Source organism: Galeopterus variegatus, unplaced genomic scaffold, assembly GCF_000696425.1.
Source record: "Galeopterus variegatus unplaced genomic scaffold, G_variegatus-3.0.2 Scaffold1303, whole genome shotgun sequence".
Classification (NCBI taxonomy): domain Eukaryota; kingdom Metazoa; phylum Chordata; class Mammalia; order Dermoptera; family Cynocephalidae; genus Galeopterus; species Galeopterus variegatus.
The window spans coordinates 771-13,302 of record NW_007727414.1 but is presented as its reverse complement, the minus strand read 5'-3'; the positions used below and the strand labels follow the sequence as shown (position 1 = coordinate 13,302).

The 12,532-nt window shown below is 36.7% G+C and overlaps 1 protein-coding gene across 1 annotated transcript in view; it reads right to left on the bottom strand.

The window, feature by feature from the left end:
- Positions 1-12,325, bottom strand: part of LOC103593220 (germ cell-less protein-like 1) — a 17,669-nt gene extending 5,344 nt beyond the window's left edge. The window contains exons 1-4 of the mRNA XM_008576169.1: positions 12,252-12,325; positions 9,084-9,159; positions 4,635-4,780; positions 2,470-2,557 (exon numbers count right to left, since the gene is read on the bottom strand). Of these exons, the coding sequence (XP_008574391.1) occupies positions 2,470-2,557; positions 4,635-4,780; positions 9,084-9,159; positions 12,252-12,283 (342 nt within the window). The 5' untranslated portion in view covers positions 12,284-12,325. The remainder of the gene's footprint in view (positions 1-2,469; positions 2,558-4,634; positions 4,781-9,083; positions 9,160-12,251) is intronic.
- Positions 12,326-12,532: the final 207 nt, after the last annotated feature.

Sequence of the window (12,532 nt, the reverse complement as noted above, 5' to 3'; positions counted from 1 at the left end):
GGGTAGTGTAAATTGGACAGTATTTTTGGAGGGCAATTTGGCCATTAAAAATGTATGCACCACTTGACAAGAACTCTACTTCTTGGAATTTATCTTTTAAAAAATCAAAAGGTACAAAGATATATGTATATTTCTTATAATAATGAAAAAAAATGAAACAACTTTATCCAATAAAGAGGAATTATCTAAATTATGGTATACCTAAAAACAATTAATGTTGTACAGTCAATTAAAATGATGCTGTGGATACATATTTATTGATAAGAAAAGCTATGTACAACAATGTAGCAGAAAAAGCAGGTTATAATTGCTACCTAATCTCTCCTGGACTTGGGCTCCAAAAGAGGGCCTATGCTTTTTTCTACTGGGCCCACGCCAGGTGGCCCCATTTTGCCTCTCCCCCAGGCTTGACCACTATGCCACTATCAAGTTCCCCCTGACCACTGGTCTGTATGAAGAAGATAGAAGACAACACACTCGTATTCACTGTAGATGTCAAGGTCAACAAGCACCAAATCAAACAGGCTGGGAAGAAGCTCTGTGACAACGATGTGGCCAAGGTCAACACCCTGATCAGGCCTGATAGAAAGAAAGCAGCATATGTTTAACTGGCTCCTGATTACAATGCTTAGGATGTTGCAAACAAAATTAGGATCATCTAAACTGAGTCCAGCTGGCTAACTCTAAAACATATGTTTTCAGCATAAAAGAAAAAGCAGGTCATAAAATAGTTAATAGTAAGACCCAATTTGGAAAAAAATATACAGGTGAAGAAAAAAATGTCAGCCATGTATCTCTGAGAGGTATACGTATTTTTGTTTCCACTTACTTATATTTTCTATTTTTTCTACAACAAACATCTATAACCTACGTAAAACACACATATATGAGAGTACTTTAAAAGTTCATGGAAAAAAAGAATTAAAAAATAATACGAATCTTTCCATGAACTTTTTGAAGTTCCCTTGTACAACTCCCCAACTAAAATCCTTCCAAACTGCATCCACAGCCCATCGTACCCTGCTCCAGCTGTACTGAACTCTTCCAACCCTCTTTCAGATCCTTGAGTGACCCATGTGCTCCTTTGCCTCCATCTTACTTGTCATTTGAGGCTTGGTTCAGGTATCCATTCATTTTTCAACTTTTCCCAAAGAGGAAAGTTCTTCCCCTGAGCTGTCTTCCCTTCTCCTCCTCCTTCAATAACCACACCCACCCCTAACCAACAATATAGGTTATAGAATTCTCCCTCAATGTTGCACAGTAATCTGAGCTCATTCTATCATGCTACTTCTACTATACCATATTAACACAAGCTTGTCTTGATTTTTTTCAACTCCTAGCATAGACTCTAGTACACAGTAGGGACTCAAATGTTTGCTGAATAAACAAACCACTGATCATTTGGAGTGCAACTTTTATCTTGGACTGGTGCTTTTTCAATCTCTTGTTGCTCTGAGCCATGACAATTTTTTTTTTTATGAAGTTCCAGGTAGAAAGTAAAGATAGTCATACCCTCAGGAGTCACAATCAGCTCCAGAGGGCATGGAGTACCAATAGAGAATTCCAACAGAAGCAGATTTCAAATTTCACATTGTATATCCGCCTTGAAATGGACTTTCTCACTTACTGTCTACCATGGGAGATGGTCAGTCTCTGTTGCTGAAGTTCCAGCAATGGCTGGAGAACCTCTGTAAGAATGCTGCAAAAGGAGTTCTCATGTAGGACATGTGAGGTTATAACTATCACTTCTAGGGTTCCTTGCAATGCTAAGGATGTTTTACAGTACTCTGTTCAGTCTGAGGAAAACCGCTGACTTCTCACAATTTATGTGAACTATACAGGCTCTTTACTAAAACAGTATGCCCTTTGGAATGGTGATTAGTTTTACTAGAAATAAATCTCAATATTTTAAAAGCTTTCACTTTACTTTTTGAAAATTGTATACTTTCTCCTCATAACATTTGAAACCTCTACATGCACGGGATATATGAAGAAACAAATGGCTTTAGGGATAATTTGGGGAACATTATAGATACTTGTCATTTTATAAACCTAATGTGCTAGAGAATAATATTCTTTTACTATTCAGGAGCTACGGAGACATGCTAGATCATCTTCCAGATGTCTGCTGTTGACATATAAATAAAGCACTTATGTACACAATGGATAAAGAAGTTACAAACTCATAACTTTTTGAAGATGATATTCAGGATAAACAAAAATGTCCTTTCCCCTACCCCTCAAATCAAATTGTTCTCTTTTTTCTTCTTTTCTCTGAGTTAACGCTTCTAGTGAGATGGGATAAGTTATGCAGAAGTAAAGGTGGTACTTTCATCTTTACCTTCAAAAAACTTTCAAACCAGTCTTTAAATCAAAATGTCACTTTAATGTTAATTCTACTTAAGAAAAATTCAAAAGAGGATTCAAAAGACAAACATTATGACACAACAAAAAAATAATCAAACATACCTGATCTTTTTCAAGAGTAAGTATTTGATAGCCAGTTGTTCTACTACATATTAGTTTTCCACTACTGTCAAAAGAAGCCAAACGTAATCTAAGATGAAAACAAAAAAACATGACTTTAACCACAGATTAATTTACACAAGCCCTCCCTCACTTTAATATTTTTTTCTCTTCCATACTCTCTGTAAGTCTTGTATTTGATAAAAGACTTTATCTGAGTGAGATATAATTTATAAATGACCCTTTAATATTGTGGTAAAAAATACATAACAGAAATCATTTTAACCACTTTTAAGTATACAGTTCTGTGATACTACATACATTCACACTGTTCTACAACCACCACCACCACCACCCATCTCCAGAACATCTCCATCTTCTGCAACTGAAACTCTGTACCCATTAAACACTAATTCCCCATTTTCCCTTCCCCCAGCCCTCGGCAACCACCAGTCTACTTTCTGTTTCTGTGAATTTGTGTAGTTTAGGTACGTCCTATGAGTGAAATCATATAACATTTGTCCTTTTATGATTGGCTTATTTCACTCAGCATAATGTCTTTAAGGTTCGTCCATGTTTAGCATGTGTCAGAATCTTTCCTTTTTAAGGCTGAATAATGTTCCATTGTATACATATACTGAATTTTGTTCATCCATTCATCTGTCAATGAACACATGGGTTGCTTCCACCTTTCAGCTATTGTGAATGATGCTGCTATTAACATGAATATACAAATAACTGTTCGAGTCCATACTTTCAATTCTTTTGGGTATATACCCAGAAGAGGAATTGGTGGATCATGTGATAATTCCATGTTCAATTTTTTTGAGGAAATGCCATACCATTTTCTATAGCGGCTCGTCATTTTATTTGGCCACCAGCAGCGCACAAGGGTTCAGGTTATCCCATATCCTCACCAACACTTGTTTTTGTTCTGTTTTTAGTAATAGTTATCCTAATAGGTGTGGAGTGGTATTTCATTGTGGTTTCGATTTACATTTAATGATTAGTGATGTTGAACATCTTTTCTTTTCTTTTTTTTTTTTTCCTTTTTGTCTTTTTTCGTGACTGGCAATGGATCGCAACCCTCAGTGTCGCGCCCATACCGGACCAGGACCGGCCACGGGATCGCAACCCTCGGTGTTGCCCCCGCCCCTTGCTCAGCCAGTGAGCGGCCGGTCTGTATGTGGGATCCGAACCCTCGGTGGGAGCGCCACCGCGCTTCCCAAGCAGCACACTATAGCAGTGCGCCACCGGGCCGGCCCTTGAACATCTTTTCAATGTGCCTATTAACCATTTGTATATCTTCTCTGGAGAAATGTTTATATGCAAGTCCTTTGCCCATTTCTGAATTGAGATTTTTTTTTTTATTGTAGAGTTTTAGGAGTTCTCTAGATAGTTGGGATATTAACTCCTTATCCAATATATAGTTTGCAAATATTTTCTCCCATTCCATGGGCTGCCTTTTTCACTTCGTTGTCTGTCTTTTGATGCACAAGAGGTTTTCAATTTTGATGAAGTCTAATTTATCTATTTTTTCTTTTGTTGCCTGTGTTTTTGGTGTCATACTGAAGAAATCATTGCCAAATCAAATGTTATGAAGCTTTTCCCCTGTTTTCTTCCCATGGTTTCAGTTTCAGCTCTTTTGTTTAGATCTTTGGTTCATTTTGAGTTAATTTTTGTATATAAAGTAAGACAAGTATAAATATACATCTTTTAAATAATCTGTTCATTAAGCAATTTTCCAACTTGTTAGCCTATAGTATCCTCTCCAGAAAAAGATTGCCAGCTCAACTATCAGGCAAAGTTGGACATATCAAATCCTATAGAAAGTTGAGGATAATACCAGACCTGTTTTCCTAGAAAAAATATCTTGCCATATTTCTAGTTTGGATCTTTTATTCGCTAGGAATAGCAACAAGTCTTCAAGCCTAGCATCAGGCTTACATTGTTCATATTCCAGCGTATTTGTTCTCCCTGACTAGATCTTATGATTTTGATTATTAACAATACATTTCATAGGAATGAAGCCTTATCACTTCCTAGCACTTTCACATATACTGTATCTTATCAAAGTTCTATTGTTGGAGTAAATTATCAATGTTTTGTTCTATTTCTTATATTTCCTCTAGAGCGAGGAGGAGTGGGGTGGAAGAATTTCATCCTACCTAAAGGCTATGCTCCTTCGAGGTTGTAAACTGACAGATCCGCTACATGGCTGATTCAGTGTATTGCGTTTGAAAATGATGTATCGATTGGTGTAAGTTACAAGTAGGTCAAAGCCGAAGTTAAAACCTGTCCACCGCCAGCAGTACTAATAAATACAAAAGAGAGACGTATTTCAGTTTATCATATTATCAAGTCAAAAATAAAAAGTTCAAAATGTCTTTTTTTTCTCTAACTCATTCCAAATGTTTCTCTCATGGGTCCCCTACTTTTTGTCGGTGCCTTTCCCCTGAAGGCTTACAACAGAAAACTATATAACTAAGCCAGAAAAGCAGCTTTATGATCATCATTCCTTGAGCTATTTTCCTAGTATTTTCTCTTCATGATCTGTTTCAATATCTCTCCACACTTCAATTCTGTCATAGATAATAAGGCTTTTCACTGCAACTCTATGTAGGTATAACTTAGGGTATTAGGGGTCTATATGGAGGTAATATGAACTCATAAAAATCCACCTTGCTTTAAAAATACTCTAAAATGCCTTAAGTAATTTACCAACAGTAATAAACACAACTGGGTTACTTTAAATATTATCATGATGTTTACAAGTTTGTTTGTTTACACTATCAGTTAATAGTTAATAAGTGCATATTAGGTAAGGTGGTGTGGTATAGGGAAGTTAAGTTAGGGCTTTAAGTGTTTGGTTGACACCTGAATTATAACATTAATTCGATATTTAACTAGTATTTATTGAGCACATATTATATGCCAGGCACTGATCTATGCAGTGGAGACAAAGAAGTAAATAAAACAGAGTTTCTCAACTACAATTCCTTGAAGTTGATATGAAAAGAAAAAAGAAAGGACATTGTGGGGTGGGGGGGGGGAGAAGGAGGAGGGAGGGAGGTTTCGGTAACGGGCCACAATAATCAACCACATTGTATATCGACAAAATAAAATTTAAAAAATAAATAAATAAATAAAAAATAAAAGATGACCGGTAAGGGGATCAAAAAAATAAAAAATAAAATAAAATAAAACAGAGTTTCTGTTTATATATTCAGAGTTTCTGAATTTACATTTTAATCTGTGTATATGTTCGTGTGGTAGGAGAAGAGATGACTAATACTCATGGAATAGAAGAGAAGAGACCATCCAGAGAGAGTGACGGGGTAGAAGAGGGGGCTTGCAGCTGGGGAGACTGCTAGTTTAGACAGCTGCTAAGGGAAATTGTCTCCGAGGAGATGCTAGGTGAGTAAGGATGTGAGTCACTGAAGGAGCAGATGAGGTAGCTATCTAGGGAAAGAGTGCCTTAGACAGAGAGAATGGCAAGTACGAAGCTCTGGAGATAAAAACACGCTTGGCATATTGAAGAGCAAGAAGGGCTATGTGGATGGGGCAGTGACTAGCAGGAATAGAAGCTGGAGATTAGGTCATAGAGGCAGTTAGGGGCCAGAAAAGGTAGGGACTAGTCATCCATGGCAAGGAAGAGACTGGATTTCTTCCAAGTGTGGAGGATAATGGAAGATTTTAGGGAAGGAAGTGACATGATCTAACTGGAGAGTGCGCTGCTTGGGAGCACGGCGGCGCTCCCGCTGAGGGTTCAGATCCCATGTGGAGACCGGTTCCCGCTCACTGGCTGAGCGCAGTGCGGGCGCAACACTGAGGGTTGCGATCCCGTTGCTGGTCCCCGGTACGGGCGCGACACCGAGGGTTGCGATCCCGTTACCGGTCAGTAAAAAAGACAAAAAGGGAAAAAAAAATAAAAATAATAATAATAAAAAATAAATAAATAAAAAGATCACTTTGACTGTTGTATGGAAAATAGAATGTAAAGGAGTGAGAGTAAAATGGGGAGAGCAGGTGTGAGGCTACTATAATAGCCCAGGCAAGAAAGAATGGTAGCCTGGACTCTGCGTTAGTGGTAGACATGCTAAGAACATATTTCAGGGGTAGGGTCTTGAGGAATGTTATGGACACAAGGTGTGGTACAAAAGAAAGAAGAATCCAAAATACATCCAAAGTTTGGAGCCAATGCAATGGACGCACATGGGTTGGAGAACACCTGGGAAGAAGGAAGTTTAGAGACAAAAATCAGAACTTCTGCTTGGGACTGTTGTATTTAAGATGCTATTAGGTATCCAAGAAAGATGCCAACTGAGCAGGTGGATATATGAATTTGGAGCTAGCAGTCATAGGTGTATACAGATGGGCCGTAAAGTCATGGGACTAGATGAGACAACTCAGGAGTGAGCATAGATAGGGAAGAAATCCAAGAATTGAGCCTCTAGTCACACCACATTTGTTGAGTAAGAGGAGAAGATCTAGCAAAGACTTAGAAGAAGAAGCCAATGAAATAGAAAAGCAGCAGAGAATGCTGTCCTGGAAGTCAAGTGGTGAAAATCTTTCAATAAGGAGTTAGTGAACAAATGTTGCCAAGAGTTTTCAGAAGACTGAAAACTGATTTGTCAATGTGGGATCACTGGTGATGTTGGCATGGCAGTTTCAGTGGAGTTGTGCGAATAAATTGGAGTGAATTCAACAATGCATAGGGAAAGGGGTTGTATAGACAACAAATACAGGCAACTTTTTTTCAGTGAGTTTTGCCTAAAAGGGGAGCAAAGAAATAGAATGGCTGCTAGAGGGGGATGTGGGGCCAAGGCATAGTTTAAGATAGGTGATATTGTAGGATGTTATATGCTAAATGAGAATAATCCAGTAGAAGAGAAAAACTGATGATGCTGGAGAGGGAGGTGATAACTGTAGGAACAAAGCTTTTGAATAGGTGAGCATGGATAAGGTCTAGAACAAGGAGAGGGGATGACTAGGATAGAAGCAGAAAGTTTATCCATTCTAACAAGAGGAAAAGCAGTGCACACAGCTCCGGATGTAGGTAGACCGGTAGAATTTTTAGTAAGAAGATTACAGAATCTCTTCCTACTGCTGTAAGAAGCAAGACCATTAGATAAGAATAACGATGCCCTTTTGAGGAGAGAAGGTATGAGTCACCTCGGATAGTGGGAAGATAATAAATTCACTAGGGAAATGTACGAGCATCACCATGTAGCACTAAAGACGTGCTTGAAACTTATGGTTAAAACATTCAGGTGAAACCCACTGGGTTTTTAGTCACTTTCATCTGTCTGGATGTAGGCATGGGGTGCATGGAAAGCTGGGATTTAACAGGACTTGGGGTTTGGCCAGGTGAGTCTAACAGAGTCAAAGAGGGAACAGGGAAGTTAAAGAGTATAAGCAGGGGACCAATTTTAAGATAGAACATAAAATTTAAGTCAGGTAAAGAAAGAAGTAGGAATGTGGTGAGAAAGGTGATAGGAAAAGGTAGTAAGAACAATGTATTGTACATCCCAGTGGGGTTAAAAAATTGCTGGAGTCCAGGTACTAGACAGAGAGAGCTAGAAAGAGGAGGTGGAGTCTGAAAATAAGATGCTTGAAATGGAGATTTTGAAGGCTGTGTAGTCATTAGTAATGTAAAAATTAAGGATATGCTCATGGGAATGGTGCCTGAGGGAGGGTGGAGTACATGATCACTGGGGGAAGGAAGGTCAGGCAACAGAGATACTGAAATCACCACAACCAGTAACGAGAGTAGTAATAAAGAAAGACAGTGAGCCTAGTGAATGATGGCCACAGTAAGGGAAGTAGGTGGTGTAGTAGAGGCATTTGCTTTAAAGGGGCTGTGGTTTGATGAGGAACAAGAAAAGAACAAGATCTGGAAGCAGCACAAGAAAGAATGAGTAAAGAAGACAACTACTCCTCTTTCATACTCGAACACTCATCACAATTATAAATGCAAACATAAAATAATTAACTTTTAAAAATTAAAAATAAAATGAGGGAAATTTTGGGAGAACAATAACCAAATGGGTATCTAAATTAGGCTGAATTTTTTTTAGAGATGAAAATTACGATTAATTAGGATAAAATATTTTAAAATACCGTTCATGTCCCATTAGTGGGTTGTAAAATCAATTTAATAGATCACAATCAGCTTTAAAAAAAAATAATATAGAAAACAGGATCTCTGGACACAGCAGGGGTAAGTATTATTTTAAATACTTTTCTTTCACTTATATTGGATAGTAGTGAAAAAAGGTGATTTTTAACGTGGGCTGCAATCAAAGAGTTTGCAAGTCTTTGATTGAGGGAAATTGTAAAATAGAATGACTTAACACTATTTCCTCAGGGATCCTTTTCTTATGTCTCTTATCTGGACCCAAAGTTTAAATTTAATTGTCTCACACAAGGCTGAGTAATCAATCACCACTGAGCGCAGTGGCATGACTCCTTGCCCAGGAGATCGTGCTATAGAAACTATATCAAATAAGCTATTCTGAGTTACAACAGGTGTCATGATTGTTACTTGAAATATATTATGCACTGATAAGACAACAATTTGTATGAGAATAGTAAGAGTCACAACATATACTTACTTCACCATCTTTGGCAAGCTTTCTACCACACCTCATGCTATTTCCCTCTAGTTCTTCTTTATTGATTTCTTGAGGCCTAAAAATATACATAAGACATGAACTCTCATAGAAAATAGGCAACTACTAATCGAGAAAGAATTGTTAGTTAAAAAGAACAGTAAATTGTGCTACTAGATTTAAAAGTAAATTTTTGTGGTATAGATAAAAATAAGAATGTACTGATTAAATCTAGTCCATTGCCTTTGCTAAATATTTTAAATGTTCAATGTTTCACTTATTGCACTGACTTCTAGATTACTTTTATTAGGGCTCAGCCAAACCAGAGAAGAGGAAAAAAAAAATTCTGTGAGAAATTGTGCTCACCAGGAAAATAAAATACTTAAAAGTCTATTATGTAAAAGAAATTAAAATCTCTTATTTCTATAAGACATGACTTGGTCACACCTACTACTGAATATTACTTATTTCACATGCAAACCATTTTTCATGCAGAATAACTATATAAAGTCAATATTTAATAGAAAATAGCTAGGAATTTTATCAATTTGTCTTTTCTTCATTCCTTACTTTAAAAACCTTAAACAACTAAAGGAAACACTGTTATTTCAACTTGTAATAATAAATGACATTATTATTAGCTTGATAATTCCAACTGCTAAAAGTAATACAATACATTCATTCATATTTACAACATGAAGTGCCTAGAAACTGGAGACATAATAATATATAATAATAATAAAAAATAAAATGAAACAAATACAATAAATAAAAATAAGTAAACATAAATAAAACTAAAAAAACATGTCCTCAACACCCAAGAGCTCATTCTAGTAGGGAAGTAGACATAAGTAATAATTACAATAATGTGGAGAGGTGTGATGTTAAGAGCATGAAGAAGGCACAGATCTATTGCTCAGGGCTAGAGGGGGGCTCATCACAGAGTAAATATTATTCGTGCCTAAGTGGGAGCTTATTGCTTAGAAATGGGAGGTGAATTATGTGCAGGAGGAAGGGTTTTCCAGATAGAAGGGATAGTAGATAAAAAAGGGACTGGACCATAATAGAATACCAAATGTATGAAGAATTTAGTGCAGCTGGTGCATAAAATGAACATAAGAGAAGATGGAGCTAAAGACATTTGGGATAGACTGTTGAAGGGCCCCATAGGCCATGCTAATAACTTTCAACTTTTCCTGTAGGTAAGAGAGAATTCCTAGGCATTTTTTTCTGTTACTTTTAAACTTATGAAAAATTGCAAACATATGAAAGTAGAGAAAATAGCATAATAAACCAAATTTTCTCACCATCTACCTTCAATATTCTTGAATAGCAACAATCCTTTAACTATCATCAAATGTCCCTGGACATATTTAAGCAGGGAAATGACACAATTATGTTTCTGTTTTAGAAAGATGACCCTCATGGAAACGTGGAAGAGAGTTTGGAAGAGGAGAACCCTGGAGGGAGACTTTACTAGATTATAACCAGTATCCAGGGAATACACTGTCTTCCTCACTTTAGGAGCCCTGCAGCAGTGAACAGATGCTCAGTACCTGTGAAATAGAACATTTTATCAGGGGCAACATAATCATATACTACTGAGGGCAAGAAAACCAGGTACTTTTTCTAGCTCAGTATCTTAGATGAGACTTTATATTAACCTTAATAAGGATACAGGTGAGGAAAACCTTGAAAAATAAAGAACATCCATAATTTAAAAACTGAATATATAAGAAGTAGAATGATTTATAAATTACCTCATACATTAGAAAATGATTCAAATCTGAATTCCATTAAATAATTAATTCTCAATTTTTGGATTTTGATTTATTATTACTATTTTAACAATCTTACTGTATTTGTGCTAGGTAAGTGTGCTCTGAATATCTTTGGAAAAAATGAGATTACAAATAAAGTAGAAACTAAGAACCCTGGATAATAATAACCTCATAGTCATCATGAATTTTGTGGAGATCTGTGGTGGCTAGAATCCTGCTCTCAGCGTCAACTGTCTAGCTCTCTTAATCTTGTTCGTGACGCCAATTGTAAAGCTAGGTCTAGGTCTGGAGCTCCCAGACCCCTCAAGCCCATTCACAGACTGGGTCACAAACCCTTCATAAGCCAGGCTGGGTCACTAGACCCCACACACACCAGGCTGGGTCACCAGACCCCTTCATTCAGGTCTATGAACTAGGTAACTGGCCAAAAGGTCCTTGGAGCCATAGACTGGAAAGCATGGCCTCTCTCTCTCCCCCTTTCTCTCTCTCTCACTCTCTCTCTACCTCTCTCTCTCTCTCTGAAGAACATAAGAATAGCAACAAAACTAAAAAGACACATTGGTGCACATGTGCCCTAACTCCATACACACACACAATTTGCTTACAAAGGATGCTGAACCACACCCAAATGGACCCAAGGTGAGGGCCCTGAACAAACTACTCTATTTTCCCAACAAATTTATATAACACTTTCATACACTCATTGTTTCGATATAAACTTATAGCTAGGTCATTATTTTAGGAAATTCTTTGGTGTATAAAAATGGGTTAAAAGAGATCAGGGGCAAAAATTTAAAACTTCTTAAGGCCACTTCTATATACTCACAGATTTTCTCTTCACACTGCCTATTTCTAGGAGCTAGCATAAGGATCAAATGATAAATGTGAAAATACTTCTATGAATCGCCAAGCATTATACATTGGAAGTACAGATCATTTTCCTCTTAAAATGAAGAAAGTGCATAAATATAGGGGGTCAAACGCTTTTGAGAAAAGCATCTGTAACCAGATGGCTTTTAATTCATTTTAAACTCAAATATGTTCAAAACCTATTTATTACATTAATCAGAATTTGACAATACTACCACAAATAAGAAAATCAGATTTACCTATATATAAATATGAAAACCATGTTTTATGAAAGCATTGTTCCAACTAATATTTCAGGGATGGCTGGTTAACTCACTTGGGAGAGAGTGGTGCTGGTAACACCAGCCACCAAACAAACAAAAAACCAAGTAATATTTCAATATGATGAAAGAAAATCATAATATAATACTAGGTGAAAAAAAGTACAGTAGATGAATTATGCAATATAATAAATGCATTTGAAAGTTCATAGCAAAAATTTTCTTTTTAAATGAATAATTATATGATATAATATACTTACCCCACCTCGCTGTCTTGTTCTGCCCGGAGCATAGCAAGCCACTGCTGTTTATACACAGAAGACAGCCAATCTAATATGTAAACATAAATAATAAATAAATAGATACATAAAATGGAAGAATATAAAGGATTTAAACATTATAAGTAGTTGTTAATTCAAGATTAATACAGCAATTGAAAAGCAGATAGTTTATATTTTACAAATATGCTATAACAATAAGGCTTAATGATCTTTAAAGTGGTAAAGGTTATCTAGCTTTGCCTTGGCTAGACACTACTGAG